Source organism: Manis javanica, chromosome 4 (genome assembly GCF_040802235.1).
Source record: "Manis javanica isolate MJ-LG chromosome 4, MJ_LKY, whole genome shotgun sequence".
NCBI lineage: Eukaryota > Metazoa > Chordata > Mammalia > Pholidota > Manidae > Manis > Manis javanica.
The window spans coordinates 167625736-167645667 of record NC_133159.1 but is presented as its reverse complement, the minus strand read 5'-3'; the positions used below and the strand labels follow the sequence as shown (position 1 = coordinate 167645667).

Below are 19932 nucleotides of genomic sequence, written 5' to 3'. Positions count from 1 at the left end.
CAAGACAGAGAAGACAAGTAGTGATTCTATAAGATTTTGCTATGCTGATGAACAGTGACTGTAAAGTGGTTTATAGGGGGGACCTGGTATAGGGGAGAGCTTAGTAAACATAATATTATTCATGTAAGTGTAGATTAAAGATAAAAAAAAAAGAAAGAAAAGGGGGATTACTTCTTGATAGAATAAAACTAACTGTAAATCAACGATTAATGCATGCTTTAAATATCCTTAATTTTGATCACTTAAAGGGTGTCAGATGATCGGTTATGGAGGTACACTTTTCTGATAATATTCCTTTCTCTTAAAAAAAAAAAAAGCAGTTCCTGTGTGGTGACCTCCAATGAGTGCTACACAATGGTATAAAGGGCATATCAAAGTGTGGACAAAGGGTCTGTTTGTGTTTATACAGAGGATCAAAGCCTAATTTGGCTACCCAGAAAATGAACTAAGATACAATATGAAGAAGAACTTCCAACATCAGCACTCTCTGGAAGAGTCATACCAGAAGATGATCATCAAAAAACCTCAACAAAGATCCAGGCGATGCTGCAGTTGTAGCTGCATCCATCCCACCGGTTCCTGGACTTGCCATTGGAATGAAGAAGGAGATATCTAAGCTGGCCTGTGCTTTCAGTAAAACAACAAATTTGACTGGATCTATACTGTTGGAACTCAACCAAGAATTAGGAGAAGTGCAAGTTGTAGTGCTCCAAAATCTTACAACTGCAGACTATCTACTGTTAAAAGAACATATGGGATGTGAACAGTTCCCAGGAATGGGTTGTTTTAATTTGTCTGATTTCTCTCAGACTGTTCAAGTACAGTTGGACAATATCCATCATATCATAGACAAATTTTCACAAATGCCTAGGGTGCCTAACTGGTTTTCTTGGCTTCACTGGAGATGGCTGGTAATTATAGATCTGCTTTGGTTATGTAACTATATTCCTATTATGTTAATGTGTGTGCACAATTTAGTTAGTAGTTTAAAACCTATACATGCTTAAGTTACTCTACAAGAAGTTATGTCAAAGAAATAATCAATCCTCCCATGTTTTCTTCTGTCTGCTACCTCTATAGCTTTTCTTCTTCCTTCCTAATTACAACCCTTAAATAGAATTCGTGCCTCATATCGAATTTACCTAGTATCATAATTCCTCCAAGTAGTAAAGATACCTCAAGACAAATGCTGGGCAGAGAAGCCACAGGGCATAAATCTGCAAAGAAGTAAAAAGCTAACCTTTTCAAACAATATGGCTTCTCTTTCACTTACCAACTTTACATTTCCCTGTATGGCCCCGGAAAATGACTGGTTAGCCAGAGACAGGTAAGGTTCCTCAAGGGAGGAACAACCTAAGACAGGCACAGTCACACGGGGCCATCAGGTGAGAAATTGGGGATCAACAGAGGTGAGGCTTAGAACCTCACCCCCCCTGTTTTGAGAGAAATCTTCTGCATCCGTGGATGTTTTAATGCCCTTGTCTAGCTTGGATTAACACATAGTCTACAGGCACACACCTGATCATCTACAATTGCTCTCTTACAACACTAAACTATGTTTTCTACCTTTATCTTGCATCTACCTACCACTTCAGCAATTTATTAAAAATAAAAATAATAATAATAATAAAGGGAGAAATGTGGGATTCACATATAAATCAAGTATAAAAATCAAACGAATATTCATATTTGACCTGATTGTTTGTAGTTCATAATGCGTGATCAAAACCGAAAGTTTCTGTGATGACTGCCCTTGTACTGTTCACCATGTAAGAACATATTCACTATGTAAGAATTTGTTCACCATGTAAGAACTTGTTCGTTATGCTTCAGAAGATTGGAGACTGACAAGAATTAGGCTTGATATGGATTAATGATTGTGCATTGAGCATTGACTCCCCTGTACAGAATTTTATTGTTAACAGCCATTTGATCAATAAATATGAGAGATGCCCTCTCAAAAAAAAAATTATTTTAAAATTTGGAGAAGTACATGGAAGAATATCTTGCACCTAATAGGCACTCAATAAATATTTGTTGAATTTTTTAAAATTTGGAGAAATAAATCTATAAAATTGTCTATCTTAGAGATAACTCAGAGATACTAAAGTAAAGAAAATGAATACCTATCTTAACAGATAAAATAGTTTGCTATAAATAGGAAATAGACAACAGATTTCATTTACAACAGAAACAATTTTTTAAATACCAGAAAATAGTTTAGCAAAAATGTGTAAGACCCATATGAACAAAACCAATGAATGTGCATAAAAGAATACCCAAAAAATGTAGAGATGATAATGTCATTGCATACAATGGCTCAGTGCTGTAAGGGATCATCAACTCCAAATTAACCTATAAATTTAATGTAATTATAAGCAAAATCTTATAGACCCCAATGGGTCTTTCATAAATCCAATCTAAGTGGCAACTAGCAAAGTAAATGTAGCAGGGGAAATGGGAGGTAGTTTTTTTATTTTGTGAAAGTAGCCAGCAAAAATTCAGGAAGAATGAGGGGGACCAGCCCCTATGAGACATCAAAACATGCCATATACAGTGATTAAAACAATGTGGTAGTGGTACAGAAACAGAGGAGGAGTTCAATGGAGTAGAATAAACATCGCAGAAACAGAACCAGATACACATGAGAACTTAATATTAAGTTTAGAATCAGTGGGGAAAGTTGAACTGTTCAATAAATGGTGATAAGACAACTGACTTTCCATGTTGTGGCATTTGTATTTGGGATAGGGGTGTTAATAATAATAGCTAGTATGTTTTGATAGCCTATTATGTACCAGGCGCTGTTTTAATAGGTTTACATACCTGCTAGCATCCCAGCCCACAATCTCTTCCCTATTGCCAAAATCTAAGTAAGATAATTTTTGTTTTTGTAAATGCTTTAGGATTTTCTATATACAAAAGGTCATTTGCAAATAATTTTATCCTTTCCAATCTGAAAGCCTTTAAGAAATTGTTCTTGTTTAACTGCTCTACCTAAAATCGTCAATATAGTGCTGAACAGAAGTAGAAAGAGCAGATATCGTTATCTTGTTCTTGATCTTAAAGGTGAGAACTTCCAGTGTTCACCAGTGTTACGTTAGCTGTGGGTTTTTCTGTTAGTTGAATTTTGTTGAGCTGAATTTTCAGTTTCAACTCAAAAGGTTGCTCTGAGTATCAAACAAGAAAAGATCTATGAAGGAGTTTTCAAAAATAAAATACCATTCAATTTAACGTATTTGTATTCAGTATAGTGCTCTTACTCTGAAAGTTTACTCCAAACACTGTTAAAGAAATCAAAACACTGTATGTGAAGTTCTTTTTTAAAAATTCCCAACATCCCAGTGAAAGTTTAGCACCAATGTGCTTCTGAAGGGTGAAGGGGAAGAGAAGAACCTGGCGATGGAATCAGAACAAAGACACTAGGCCTGGAGGTCTCTCCCCAGTCCCAACCCCCTAAGTCTTGTACCTATAGACTCTTCCCTTGGCAAGACGCAGGGGATACAGGAAAGCAGAAAGTAGATATGCAAAACAGGCAAGAAGCAAAAAGGCATCAGGTTACAGAGGAAAGATCACAAGTTTTAGTGGAAAAAGTTAGCTGTGATTTCAGTTCCTTAGAAGCCAATGAAAAAAAAGTGAGACATCTGAAAATATCAGGTCTAATAACTTTCACATCTTCAAATCTGCAAAATCTACTGACTTATGTCCATAAATCTACACTATACTTACTTAAACTGCTGTTGTTAATCTGAGTCACTGTAACTAAACACAATATGTTAATAATTCATGATGTAAGTGCTTGTAATGTTGAGAGGTTTCTCATTTAACAGATCAGCTTGATAACAAACACAAACACAATGTAAGCTATTATTTACATTATTTAGGAATAATTATTTCAAATAATTGAGTAAAAGATTGGCTGTTGGCAGGCAAAAAGTAATCACCAGCCTGATTCTGTTCAATGGAATGAATATTTAATGAATATCTATCATGTCCCAGGTATTGAATTCCAGGCAAGAGATACTCAACAATGACAGTGACTAAGTTTTATATTTTTTGAACACTGATTAAGAATAAACTACTTATAAATTATATTGATATACACCATTAAACAAACACCATGTATCTACCACCCAGTTTAAGAAAAAGAACATTGCCACTTCTTTAAATCAACTTTTTATTAAAGGAAAGTACACATACAGAAAAGTACATACATTTTCAGTGTTTGACTCAATTCTACAAAGTGAACACACCCAGGGTAACCAACACCCAGTTCAAGACAGGGAACATTAATCAGCATTCTCTATTGCCCCTTCCTGGTCACTAGCCCTTCACCCCCAAGCACAGATAACCACTATCTTGTTTCTGTCACCTGAGATAGAAATCAAATTAATTTTGCCTATTTTTTGAAAACTTTATACAAATGGAATCATAGGGCATGTATTACTGTCTGACTCTACCCCTCAATATTACATTGTGAGATGCATCAATGTTATAGCATATAGCAGTTCATTTTCATTGCTTTTTATAGTGTATAAATGACTATACCACCATTATTTATCCATTTGAGTTTCCAGTTTTTAATTATGAATACTGTTGACATTAACATGTTTGTACATGTCCTTTGAATAACACACGTATGCATTTCTATTGGATCTATTCCCTGCCCCCACCCACCCACCCACCCAGCCTCCATTAGAATTACTGGGTCATAGGCATACACGAGTATGTTCAGCTTTTGGGAATTTTGCCTAAGGTGTACAACTTGGTGTTCTGATCATGTGTAATGATTACCACAATCAAGCTAATTAACATATCCATCACCTCACATAGTTACCATTTTGTGTGTATGTGGTGGGAACACTTAAGATCTCTCTTAGCAAATTTAAGATATACAATATATTATTATTAACTATAGTTAGTTACCATGCTATCGAGCATTTTAAATTGTTTCTATAGGAAGGTCAGTCAGGGCACCAAATCCACAATACTGCAAGTAGTAACTATGCTTTCTTAAATGTCTGAAAACTGGATATAGGTGAAGCTATTAAAGAGGAGAAAAGACAATAACCCTGAAACCTAGAAATAAAAAGGCTGAGTAGTATGCATTTGGGAAGAAATCTGGAAAATTTATCTTCAACAATTTGTAAGGAACTAAATTAGAGAGCTCAAAATACTGTCAATGGTTCTCAACTTCAGCATACATCAGAATCACCTAGACAATATGTTAAAACAGACTGCAGGGGTCCAACTCCAGAGTTTCTACTTTAATCAGCCTGGGGTTGGGCCTAAGATTTTGCATTTCTAGTAAATTCTCAGGTGATGCCATTAGCTGATCTGTAGACTCCACTTTGAGAATCACTGTAGTAACTAAGGATAAATAAACTTCAGAAATAAGCTACTTAGCCATTTCAACATTTAACTTGGTAAATATAATTGTTCACTTAGATGCTTGATAAGTAGTAAATCAAGTAAATGCTTGATAAGTAGTAAAAAATTGGTAACAGTAAATTGGAAAAGTATATACACAAAAAAGTTATTAGACTCAACATCTGCAGGTAGAGAAAAACAACAGTAATGGAGTCCAGCAGCTGTGTAAAGTTAAATCTATGCTATATTATTAGTGATCTGGATAACAGAATAAACAGCAGAGTATTCAAAAGCTTGACATTAATAACATTAAATTTCAAACTATATGCTTTGTCCAACATTTATTTCTGAAATAAATGTTCATTTATTCATTCGACGATTTACTGAATAATACCTCCATGCCAGGCTCTGTTCTAAACAGTGAGAACTAAGTCTGCTATCATCTCACAAAATTTTGTCAATATTATTCTCTAGGAGAAAAGTAACTACAATAATTAATTCTTAAAAATCTCCCCCCCACACCATACATATTCTTTTGGAAGACCCAGAATTACTGATAATTGCTATTTTTATTACTTGCCAAAACCAAGTAAGAAAATGTTTGTTCACATGCACATGACACTAAAAACAGTATACAATTTAAAAAAAAACCCTATTGAAACCCTGAAATACTCTTTATTATTTAGAGTTTTTAAAAGTAAGTGAATGTTGGATTTCAAAAATGATGTTACTTCTTACTTTAAATTAATAATTTCCCTATTTTCTCTGTTACCTAAGATCTATATATTGCTAGTGCAAGATACATCAGAATTTTAGCACTTCATTCTGAATTTAGCAAAGGACCAAAATACCCAACATTACTCATAAACAGCTGATGCTAATTCATTTGGTTTCAAATCTATGGCACACAAAGTTGTGATAAGTTATTAGCACTTTTTGGTTTAATGTCAAAAAAAGGAAAAGAAATTCAGCATCCTACAGTAACTCAGCTGAATTTTACGGCAATGATCTATCTGCCCTTGTAAAATATAAGGAAAAAAACAGGTCAAAATCAATAACAACAGATAAAGGTAAATTTAAATGTAAAGATAATTTTTTTAAAGGAGGAGAAATTAAGTTGCTCCTAAATTTCATATGGAAAAGTACCAAGCAAGAGATGCCAAATGAAGAAACATAAAGAGGGGGCTTACCTTATCAAATAGCAAGAGTAATTTTAAAGCTACGATTATTAAATAGTGGTCATGGTGCACATACAAACAAAAAAAGAAACAAAATACTGTTCAGATTTAGACTATATATATATATATATAAAACAGAGATAGCATTACAAATCAGTGGGGAGAAGGATGGACTCAATAAATGATATTGGGACAAATTGTCATACATATGGAAAGATAAAATAAACTTCCTAATTCACATCAAACACACAAATAAATTCCAGATGAATTAAACACCAAAATGTGAAAAGCAAAATTTTTTACCTTTTAGAAGAAAATCTTTCTGACTTCAAGGTGGGGGAAGATTTCTTTAAAAACACACAAACACACTAATCATAGAGGTAAAAAATGGGTAATTATAACTATAATTTAATCACTGTCAGGGAGAGGCTGCTTTCAACTAACAAAGTATTAGAAAGCAAAGCATACCCTGTATTCCCTAAAAGGAAAATGATACAAATCAATTTTTAAAAAAAAGAAAGCTAACAGCCCAACAGAAAAAATGGGCAAAGGATATATAAAGGTAATTCTCAGAAGAGAAAATCCTAATGACCAACATGAAAAATGCTCAGTATCACTAGCAATGAGGAAAAAAGTGCAATTTAAACAGTAAGACTATTTTACACCTATCATATTATGAAAATTAAAATGTCTGCATATACTAATTGCTAGAGAGGACATGTGTTACAGGCACTCATACTGCTGGTAATAATGCAAATTGATCCGTTAACTAGGAAAGATAAAGGTAGCTCATCACCCAGCAATTCTATGTAACAATTCTACACAGGGCTATGTCTATGTCTTTAGACATGTACCCTAAAGAAACTCTTACATATATATGTAAGGAGACATGTACAAGGATGTGCACTCCAGGGAAAATAAAACTGGAAACCACCTAAATTGTCCTCTGATAAGAAAAGAGATAATTGTGATATACTCACAAAATAGGATACTACATAGACAATAGTTAACCAGAAATAACTGGCCCTCTATATATCAATATATATATATATCAAAACAACTAAATTTCAAATTCCATTTTTAATGAAAAAAATGCAGGTTGCAGAAGGAAATACACAGCATGACACCATTATATACATTTTTCAAACACAAAACAATATATTATTTTGAGCACAAACACACACAGTTGTGAACAGAAAGGACCTATACCTACTTTGATGGTGGTTATTTCTGGCAAAGGTTGGTAGAATCAAGAGGGGATGCAAAGGGGATTCAATTGGATCTGTAATATTTTATTTCCAAAAATTAAAAGTTCTGAAGTAAGTATCACAATATGTTAACACTTCCTAAATTTGGATGATGAGCACACAGATATATGTTACTTGCTGTAATTTTCAGCATGCTTGACATCTCTGCAGTTTATATGAATGACACTTGTTTAAAATTCATAGAGCTTTTATAAATAGTTATAATCACACAAGAAATACTTAGTCTTCATCCTAAAAAGTAAGTTGGAAATTAGGAGATTAAGTCACTAGGAAACTGAAGGCAGCATAAGGTAAGCCTCTGAGGCCATTAAAGTCTGTTAGTACTGAAAGTATGAAAAAGGATATCATTAAGAGGTTTTTACCTAAAATCCACACCGAATATGGACCTTTACGAACAGCATTATAGCAAGAATCTAGTGTATTGCCAACATTAGGTGTTTTGGTTCACTTTTTGGTCAATTCAATAATTTTCAACAGTCTGAAAATATACTTTTACCTTACACATGCATACCTTGATTTAAACACTTCAGAATGCAGCCATCTTAAATTCCTCTGGGTTTCAGAAATAAGAAACTACTTGATAATGCTATGAAGAATTCAATTGTATTGTTGCACTTGAAGATACTTTTTTAAAAATCTCCACTAAAGTAATATACAAAAACAATATTTAAGATTCAGAAAGTTGGTATGCTTTGGATAGCAAAATGTTGATTTAGGAAATGGGACTATGGAACGGTTTACGTTACCTGTTTTGACTTGTGGTTCCTGCCCATGAGTGATCCCCAATTTACAGCTTGTGCTCCAAAACTTCATCTGAAGTTTGATTATTTGAAAAGATGTCATTCACCCATAAAACATTATAAATGGCTAGGTTTTTGGACTAGGCTACAAAAGCTTCTTCAATATACTGATACTAAACATACTAGCCTGCCCTGGTCAAAACATTGGACTAGGTAAATTTTAACTCTAACATCTTACTACATCCCTTTCAACCCCTAAGAGAGTTCTCTCCCTTAGGTAGCTATTTAACATCACCTCACTCCTATTTCTTCACAACAAATCACCCCAACTAGGTGTGAGAACTTATGAAGAAAGTGATTCATTGGTTTTATTTGTATTAATGTATACATGTCTTCAGAAAGGGACTGCTGACTCTCCAGTGAGATTTCTGGCAATTTTAAGTGATAAAGTACAAAAAAGTTCAGGCAATGTGGAAAACCTTACTTCTTTTCAGTAGTTGGGTGGCGGTTTATATAAGGGGCCTAGAAAGCAACACCAAATAGAGTAGCTTTCCTAGGGAGCCTCTCCCTACAGAGTCAGCTCCCCTAAGCTATTTAGGCTGCATTTCAGATTCTTTCCTCTCCTTCTGGTTCCATGATTCCAGAGCAGCTGTAACATGAGTGTTCTGAAAGACAGCGTAGAGCCCTGGGGTAATGGTAGCCGTCTGTACGTGGAGTTCAGTTATACATCAGTTTGTATTCAATGTAAGGAATAAGAATTGTAACTTTAAGAATCTGCTTTATTATTAGCAAAAACTTAAAACAGCTGAGAAAACTTACTACCTAATTAAATCTTTTGAAAGGCCAAAGGTAAGTTTAAATCAGTTGACCATTTATTATAAAATGTATCCAAATACACCATATTTTTCCTCATATAGTGAATACACAAAAAGAATAATGACAGAAGTTATTTTCTTTTAGGTTCTCTGCTTTTCATATTAGGGGCTTCAAGATAGTTTAGGGATTAATCAGGTTCTGATGACCCAGATGTTATACACTGAATAACATCACACATTTTAGTCTTCAGCCAATTTTCCAGATGAACTAAACATGATGCTTTCTTTTTTGGCCAGAAAAAGCAAAGGACAAGATAAACTGGTTACTAATGCTATCAGCAGCAACCATCAGTGATGCAGCAAAAAAAAAAAAAAAGCTTCAATTACATAGTGAATATAAATACCATTACAAGATGATGCCAGAAAGCCAAAATTCTCTAACCATAAGCAACAATAATCATTCAAAATAGCTTTTCTCCCACAAATACAGAAACCCATTTTAAGAGTATTATAACAAAGCTAACTCTTTTCTGGACATCAGCACGTAGTCACTAGAAAATTATGACTATTGGAAGAAAAGATAAGACAATCAGAGACGGGCCAAAGGTGTTGAGATTTTCCAAAAAGTAGCAGGTAGTTTTTGAAAATGAAACTTTGACAGCAACCTCCAAAGAGTTTTGGGTAAGGGAAATCTAGTCTTTTTTACACCCTTGCAATTAAACTGGTGAGCTAGGTAAGAGGATCAAACTGACCTGAATTCATATCCTGACTCTACTTCTTGCTAGCTAAGAACCCGGCAAATTACTGAGCCCCTCTCCCTGAGTAAAAAAGTTAATACCAAAAAAAAAAAAAAAAAGTTAATACCACCTACCTTGCAGGGTGGGTTTGTCAGGATTAAATGAGATCCATTTGTAGTTAAGAAACGGTAACCAAACTGTATTTATTGATGTGGATCAGCTTGGAGGAGGTGCTCTAGCACCAAGCTCCAGGGCTCTTTCTGACCCATCTTATTCTACCTTTTATTAATGACTTGAACGCAGATATAGAAGTCATGATTTTTAACTTACAGATGAAACACAATGGGAAGAGTAAGCTATTGTGTGGCATGACATGAAACAATCAAGAATCAAGAAGAACTTTAACAAGTAGCAGATATGCCCTGACCTAAAAAATGAAGTGTGGTCTACGCAGGTTCAATAAAACCATTGCACAGCACCTCGAATGGGGGTGGAAGAACTGATTTTAAAAGAACATTAGAGTTTTAACTGCCTATAAGCTCAATATGAGCCATGAGTGTGATTTACAGCAGAAAAAGAAATACAATTTTACTCTGTTAATAATGTTAGCATCTAGCTCAAGAGAACTAGAATTCAAGTACATTCTTCACTGATCACTGTGTTCCACTCCAGACACATTTTAGAAGACTGACTGACAAAACAGTATTTCCAAAGGAAGGTAACCTAAATGATGAAGAGTTTGGAATATAGGCTATTTAAGGAATTGGGGGTGTTTAATTTGCAAAAGAGAAAATCTCATTGAATACGTAACTTGTCTTCAAATATCTAAGAAGCTATCAAATGGAAAAGGAATTGTGTTCAGTTCTACGTGGCTCTCAACAACAGAAATAGTATCTATGTATAAAAGTTATATGGAAATCCATATTAAAAATACCTTTCTAACATGACACTAAAATGGGCTATCTTTATGGCAACACACTCTATCACTAGAGTACTCAAACAGACATTAGATTCATTTTCAACAAAAATGTATTGAGTATCTAGGTCCCAGGCAGTGTGCAAAGCACAGGTGATGAGAGTAAGTAAAAACTAACACGGTCTCTACTTTCACGGAAGGTAAATGATAGAGGCAAATAACCACACTAATAAATTTAAAAGACACAAACATAAATCTCTAAGGAAAGGAATACAGTTCTTCAAGAGCATATAACAATATCCTGACTTGTAGTGTGGGATCAGAATAGGCTTCCCTAGAGTACCTGAGTGATCTATCAGGAGAAGGTAAATGGATGGGCGCAGAACATCACAAAGAAAGGAAACAGCCCACGTGACTCTGCGGTAAAAGAACCTTGCAGGTTCAAGGAAATAAAAGGCTTATGTAAGTTGAGCACAGGGAGTAAGGGGGTGAGTGGAAAAAAGCAGGGGCAGAAGGAGCCTTAAAGGCCTGGTTAAGATACGGTCTTCTCCCAAAACTACTGACGGAGGGGTTTAAGTAGCTGTGGGCACCGGAGGGACAATCAATGTGGAGAATGCCGTGAGGAGACCCCTTGTGAGCTTTCCGCAGTAGTCCAGGCCAGAAATGACAGTAATTTGGGAAAAGGAGGTGAGAATAAAGATATAAGAGGCAGACAGACTGGACAGATTTTTTAGGATGTTAAAATGTCAGAATCTGTGTGACCAGTCCAGTGGGTTATTTGAGTATAGTTTAAACCAAGCCAGATTCTTCGGCCCTATTAAAACCTTTTTTCTGGGGGTTGGTGGGTGGTGCACAGATATCAGTGATGAATTTTACTGGGGGACAGAGGATTCAGTGATAGAGAAGAGGTATAAAGGATGAAACCCCCCACCTCCACCCCCTGCCAAACGCCATGTTTCCAGCCTACATAGGTGGATGGATGGTGATACCGTTCACTGAAACTGGAAACAAAGAAAAGTACTGATTTAGGTGGGCTAAGATCATGGGTTTGGATTTGAACAAGTTGAGTTTGAGTTGCCTTGGTTTTAAATAGGCAGTCTAACATACTGATCTGAAATTTAAAGGTTAGGTCTGAACTGGGAGTAAAATGTTGAGAATTGCTCGCATATAAGTAGTAGCTGAAGCTGTGGGTTTAGGATAGATTGCCTGAGGAGAAAATAGAGGCTAAGAAGAGAGGCTTGAAAAATACCCGCATTGAATTAACAGCAGGGTAGAGGACGGTGAGTCTGCAAAAGAGAGGTAAGAGTAAGAACAGGAGCAAGCCTTCACAGAAGCCATAGGAACAGTGTTTTCCACGAAGGAAGCAATGGTCAACAATGTAAAATGCTGTTAAGACATCAAGTAAGACAAGGAATGAAAAATGTCAATTAAGTTTAGGGTCACGTCTCAATGGGATGACAGGGCGGGACTTCAGACTGCAGTGGATTGAGGGGTGAGTAGGCGGTAAGCAAATGGGAGACAATAAATGACAACTCTATCAAGATTTCTGGCTATAAAATAAAAGATGACAGCTGTGGGGGTGGAGGGTTTAAGATGGGAGAAGCAAAGTATGTTAAGAGAAAGCAGGTGAGTAACAGAAGTGGGGTTCCTCAGAAGGTGGGAAAAGATAAAATCAGAACATAAGTGAAAGGAGTGGTGGTAGATAAAAGGAGAGGCTACCGGGAAAATGAAGAGAAAGAGGCCGAATTAAATGACCTTTAAGGTCTCTCCTCACCCTCGAATCTCATGACTTACAATTTCCTTTGGATAGGATATTTACATGTATGCATACATCTATGCAAGCTTATTCAAATATTCCAGTATCAATAAATCAGTTAAGCACATCCTTATACCCCAGTGACGCAGCTAATGTCCCAGGTTTATGACCAGTATAATCTCTGGGCAGGATCCATTCCTCAGAGAGCTTTTAGCCCAACGCACACTGCAATACAGCACAGATTCAGCCCTCTCTCCCCCGCCAAACCCATACTACACCGCGATGGTAGAAGCTAAGGAAGGAAGTAAAATTTTAAAACCCTTGAAACTACAACATATCTTGCTGCATCCGAAGCGACTGTCACTCAGAAAAGCAAAACGCGACCCCCCAGTTCTATACCCACTCCAAGCCACAGGCATTCCTGCCTGCTCCGACAGTGACAGGTCCTCCAGATGGCCGGGGTTTAACACTAAAAGTCATTTGCACCCCCTCTTCCTTTCCCAAGACCTTTCATTGTGAAGAACCAGAAACGGGTTCCTAATGATCCTTCCCACAGCCTTCGTCCCAAAGCAGCAGACGGATGCCCGGCAGTTACTCAACACCCGCATCTAATAAGCCCTCGCAAGGGGGTGCGGAGGAACCCACAGCGCCCATCAGACGGGGCGGGAACGGCCACAATTCTGCGGTTGCCTTGAGGGACGAGGGGAACAAGCCCCAAGGGATGGAAAGGGAGAACCAGGGAGGCGCAGGAGACCCGGGTAGCGAGGGAGGCACTTCCCCTCGAGCTTCCTTAAGGGGATGGAGTTTCTGAGGAGGGCTAACCCCCGTCACAGCCCCCCTTCCCACCCTCAAGCCCTTCTGGCCTGCCGCCCCGTACGACTTCCATTTGCTCAGATTCACTCCCCCTTCCCTGCGGCCGTCTGGACCTCCGAGTGCCCGCGAGCCCGGAGCCCCCGCCTCGAGCCGCGGCTGCCGACCCGGCACTCACCCGGCCCGCCATCTTCGCGGATACGTCCGGCTCCGCGACTGCAGCCGGTCGCTGGGTAGAGCCCACCCCCGCCGCGCGCCCTCGCGCAGGCGCGCAGCCGCGGTGAGGCACGCGCGCGCCCGGCCGCGTTCCCGGCGCTTCCCGGCGCGCGGGGATCGCGCGGGCTTGGCGGCCGCCCCTGGCGGGTCGGGCGGCGGCGCCATTTTGAACGGTGGCTGCTGGGCCAGGCCGACCTGTGACAATATTTCGGCAAAGTGTGTCCTGTGCCGACTTCTTCAAGGGCTTCTTTTGCGAATCTCTTCTCAGCCGATCGTCTGCGTTGGATTTGGCTCGGCATTTGATGCTATAATCACTTAGCCTTTGCTTCTCTTTGCCCTTTAATGACCTTTAGCTTTGAGCTTTCAGACCCACTGAAATATGACATTGTGCATAACAGCACCCGGTGCCGGTACTGGCCTGCGCCCAGGGAACATCTGTATGGGTAGTTGGTTCTGAATTCTAATTCTACGTGAATTCTGGCTTTTCTCCTTGGGTGGATTTGTTTTCCTAGCTCTTGAAGATTATCATCGTGGCATTATTTCTTGGTTTATGTGTAGCCTGGAAAACTCAGTATTTTCTTCAAATTTAAAAGAGAATTGTGATAATTTCTGTATCTTCATTATAGATACATATCTATTATTGTTAATCTTTATGTTTAACAATCTTTGTCATTCCCCAGTGTTGTTTCATTTTAGACAATATTTGTGGTGGAACTTGAATGAAATACGCCCTAAATTCTGCGTTTTTTTACCTTGTTATTTGATTTCTACCCTACCGTTTCCTCCCTGGAGTCTCAGAATAGTTATAACAGCATCCTGTAAGAAGAGAGATTCTGCCTAATGGGTTTTCTGATGCTTTTATTGCCCCCAGTATCATATTTCTCCTCTTGTTTACAGAAGACAATAAGAAACAATAGGATTTGTTAAGTTTCATTTATCACTGTTAGAGAAAAATTTTTTTCCAGTAGGAGGAATGGAAAGAAAGAAGAGCTGGGCCTTCTTAGTGATTTAAAATTGATAACTAATAAAAAATCAGCAGGTGCCTGAAGATGGGCCAGGAACAGAAGAAAAAATCAGGCCAGATTCATAAACTCTCATACTGTACCTGAGAACCAGAGTGCTTTGCTGAACAAATGAGATGTTAACTAAATCATCAGTGGATCAGAGAGTTTATCAGGAAAGACAGGGAACTAGTTGAACTCTGATCTCTTTACTTGAAAAAGCTACAAAAACAGGATGGGTTGGGGAGCATCCAGCTGGAGGGAGGGATTCAGAGACATTACCAGGCTGTCATGTGTCTGCACATCCCATCTGTGCCTTGCTCTAATATTCAAGATCATCTTCAAAACAGAGTGGAGCTGATTCTTCATCACCTTCTGAGCAATTCTTGCACTGATGGTCAATAGACAACAAATACTTCTGCTGCCCTAAATTCATTCCCTGCTTTTCTGATCACAGCTCCCCCAATTCATGCAGCTGTGGAAACACTGTCAGACAAGGTACCCTTGCCCTCCTCTGGCCCAGGAGGGAGCACAGAACCCAGGCTCAGTCAAGCAGATACTCTCTCTCTCAAGCAACTGCAATCTTGACAATATGGAGGAAGACAGACAGAAAACAGCTAGAGCTCCTAGACCCCAATGATGACATCTTAAAAAGTCCATCCACTAATTATCTACACCGCTGAAATTGTACTGGTTTCTATCTTCTGCAAAATTGGGTTGTTCCCCTTTGTCTTGATTTCTATTGGTCATTTATTTTCTTTCCCTTCCTCAAAAAAACCTTCTTCAGGTCTTCATTGATCCCTGAAAACCTTTTAATATGCTTTCCTCTTACAGTGAAAACAAAAGTGAGACTGCTAACAATGGTTTAAATTTATCCACAGGTGTAAATGACTAACATTTTCTAAGGGCCAGAGAGCTTTTTAGGGGGAGAAGAAATAGATGAGGTAGGACTAGGGATAGTGTCATAGAAGAAAGGGGTACTAGGCACCTGAAGTGCAGGGAGAGAAAATGATGTGATGAAATGGAGATAGCAGGACCTACCATAAAGAACAATGAGGCATGGAGGGAAAAGGGAAAGGTCACACAACCACTGTGTGACCCAGTGTGATGGTTAATTTTATGTGTCAGCTTAGCTGGGTCACAGTGCCCAGATATTTGGTCAAATGTTATTCTGGATGATTCCATAAGGGTATTTCGGGGTGAGACTGACATTTAAATCAGGGGACTTTGAGTAAAGCTGATTATGTTCCAGCATGTGCGTGGGCCTCATCCAATCAGCTGAAGGCCTGAATTGAACAAAAGGCTGAGTTCCCTGAGCAAGAGGGAATTCTCCAATGGACTGTTTTCTGTCTTTGTCTGTAACATCAGCTCTTGCTGGTTTTCTAGAAGACTGCCTTTGGACTCAAACTCCAGCTCTTTCCCAAATCTCCAGCTTGCCAGCCTCCTGATCAGGTTTTTGGACTCACCAAGCCTCCACAACTACATGAACCAATTCCTTAAAATAATTCTATATATATTCATATATGTGTTTGTGTGTATGAATATATATATATTAATATATATGAATGCATATATATAACCTATAGGTTTTGTTTCACCAGATAAACCTATTACACCTAGTTTCCTATCAGTGGCAAGGAAGTGATTCCAGGCTGTAACATAGTGAAAGTATCACCTGTTATTTCCTGACAGGTAAGCAACGTCTATAGGTAGAGGCCTGTCTCAAAGATTTGAAGACTCTATGGATATAAATCCATGTTCAAATTAGATCCTGTTAAATATCACTTAATAAATGCTCTATTAGAATGTGGCTGAGTAACTTTTTGGCTACACAGGCATTTTAGTTTTACCAATTGTGGTAACAACTGGGTGGAAATTAATTTCTTCTGTGTTTTGAGGAGTGAGGGCAATATTAAGCTATACAGAATTGAATCAATTCAATGTCATTCAGTTTAAGAAAGCAACATGACTTTTTGTTGCCTTCCACATTACCCAAAGGAAGTTTCCTCTCTGACACTATCCCTATTCCTACATTTTGTCTGTGAAAACTCAAGGGTTAAACAAATAGTGCTGGGGACTAAAGAGGAACTTTAGTCATTTCATGGTGGGGGTTCAAAGTCTTCCAGCAAAACTGCATACAGGTATTTCACAGAATAGTGCTATGCAGTAAATTTGCCACTGCAATGTAAATGTCAAAGCGTATCTTCCAGTGGCTGTGTAACAAGAATCTGCACTGCTTCTCTTGCAGATGTCATTGTGAAGCAAAGGTGGTCTACAGAGCCCCTTCTATGCCCATCCCTCTGCACCACCTTCACTCTTTCCCCAGTTCTTCCAGCATTAGTAACCTTAAATATTTCTCTTCCCAGAAGTATACAAAATTTAAGAGAATATTGCCAGAGAGAGCAATGCTCAACCTAAGGAAACAAATCTCTAATGGCAAAACTTCAGAGACCATGATATCTCCATGGAGAGCTATATGTGGGTAGTAATCCTTATTCCTGCCCTTTCAACCATAACCCACAGATCAGCCACCCATACCCTAAGCCCAGGCATTCAGGGAGCCCTGTTGAAAACTTCATTTTACAGCCCCTCATAGCCAGTTTCAGGAAGATGGAGTTGCCATCTGTTTGTTTTTTGTCATATTTCCCAAAATGATGGATAAGGCTAGAAAACAGAGCAAGGTGGAGAAAGGAAATGGAATTTTAAAAGAAAGGAAGACCAGCTGATGCAATGCAGCATTTCAGGTGCAGTCAGATTTTTTATTTTTTGTAAGTATGTCTTTTCTCTTTAGATGATCAAGGACAAACACCTATAGTCACAAAAAATCAATTCAGTCTGGAAAGTCTGAGTGGGTAGGAGATGACAGAATCCTCCATGGAAAGGAATGAATGTTGCTATGGAAACCAGACGTTCCTTTAGAACCAGCCCCAATGCACTTGCCAGGCTACCTAACCCTGTGTATTAACTGTGGGTCCGGAGAGGTGCCTGCATCTCTTTTTTTTGTTTTTTGTTTTTGTTTGTTTGTTTGTTTTGCCTGCATCTCTTTTTAAAGAGATTATTCAGATATTCGTCAGATGAGCTTCTATGCATCTTGAGAAAAGGAAATCAGAGTCTCCTGGGAGGGGCTGAGTTGCCAAAAACCTTAAGACACTAGAGGCCCACAAACCACAGTTGGGGGTGACTATATTGCCTATCTGTGACAGTTCTCCAGAGAGCTCCTGAGAAAAACTGAAGGTGTGTCGTAAGGTTTTGCCTAAGGTTAAGTTTATTGGAGGACTGTTTCTAAGGCAAGAAACGTAGAGCGGGGCTTTCCAAGAGAGGGAGAAGATATCCCTTGTGCAGAAGTATGACCAGAATAAAGGGATAAATTCCGTGATACTCGGGTGAAGGTGGTCTGGATATACCGCATGATATTTAAACTCTCTGAACTTTAATGTTTTCATGTGAGAATTAGATGAGATAATTATCACAGAGCATCTAATACTTCAGCATCTGACCCAGCAGTTACACAGCAGATACTACCACTACCAACAGTACCATAACTATAATGATACTAATAATGCTATCAACCAATTTAAAGTCTAACTCAGAGATAGGGAGCTATCTCCAAATAAGATGTTTCTCAGGGTGAAATTATCTCTCTGTACTTTGTACTTTCCATGCTGACAAATAATGCTATATTGACAAGAATGCTTTCTGTTAGGAAAAAACCCCACTCAATATCACCGTAAGCAATTTATGTTTATTGAGTCACCACAGTTGAGCTTAACAAACTTCCCCTGAACAGCTATCATGATTTCAATTAAGCCTCCTTCCTAATAGTCAGTTTTGTATTTTTTAAAAAATAAGTTGAGTCTTGCGTTATAAAATTAATGTATTTTCTCTCAATCACTTAAAAAAAAATCACAGCCCCAACCCCTGAGTACAAACACTAGTAAATTAAATCTATTTTCTTCTAGTCTCCTCGCCATACCATTCTCATGTATATGTTAAAAATATATATACATGAAACATATGCATGTATAAACCATACCTATATATATTTCATATGTCTTTGTGTATGAATGTGTGTATGTATATCATTGTAATCCTTTAACAGTTGAGTGCCATGTGGGCAGGGACTTTGTTTTATTCATAGGCACAATGCAGATCTTGAGAAAATAATACATATTATGAGGTGGAGGGATAAAGCTCCATTATTACCAGCTCCAACATTCCATCTGTAGATTGAAACAGGGATAGGTAAAAACTTTATCTATGCTATTTCACTTTTTTTATGTTATGATGACTCCATTCAAACAATCTCACAATTGCTGGCAAAACAACGTTACATCTTTGCCTTGAAAATTTAGCAGAAGGACATGAATAGATTGTTTGTAGGAGATGAAATAAAAATATTTAGTAAACGTTTGAAAAAAACCCCAAGTGATCAAAGAAATGAAAATTAAACCAACATAAGATACTTTTTTTGTTATCAAGTTAGCAAACAAAACACTAAAAACCTTCTTTCTAAAAAGAGCTTACCAAATGATGAAGTAATTGCTTTCACTTAGGTGATGGAAGTGTAAATTTGTATAATCTACTCAGAAAATAATTTGGCAATGTAGTATGGATCAACAGCCTTAAACATCTTCATATTTTGGTCCAGTGATTCCACTTTTGGAATCCTTTCCTAAAAAAATATCAAGGAATACATGAAGGAGAAAAAATGTCCACTGCAACATTATTCATGATAGAAAAACTTAAAAACAATCTAAATGTTGAACTACCTGAAAATGAATAAATCAGGGTTCAACCATATGATGGAATATCACACAGTTATCAAAAATGTATAAGGAAAATGTTAAATAATGTGGAAAATGCCAGATTAAAATGTTAATTAGAAAAAATTTGTATGGATTCATAATTTGAAGTATGTAAAAATTGCATAGAAAAATGACTGAAAAGAAATAAACCAATGATAATGGTGATTGCCTCTGCTTAGGACGATGGGTGATGTTTTCTTTTCTCCTCCCCTTCCTTTTCTTCCTCTCTCTGGTGAGGGATGCCTTTTAAAAATTACTTTGTGTAAATTGTATAGTTAGAAAAAATAATTTATAAAGAGTCATGTAGAAAATTCCCTCAT

The 19932-nt window shown here is 37.6% G+C and overlaps 1 protein-coding gene across 1 annotated transcript in view; it reads right to left on the bottom strand.

Moving 5' to 3' along the window:
* Nucleotides 1-14148, bottom strand: part of NSF (N-ethylmaleimide sensitive factor, vesicle fusing ATPase) — a 152609-nt gene extending 138461 nt beyond the window's left edge. Inside the window, exon 1 of the mRNA XM_036997147.2 lies at nt 13769-14148. Coding sequence (XP_036853042.1) covers nt 13769-13780 — 12 coding nt within the window. The 5' untranslated portion in view covers nt 13781-14148. The remainder of the gene's footprint in view (nt 1-13768) is intronic.
* Between the last annotated feature and the right edge of the window lie 5784 nt (nt 14149-19932).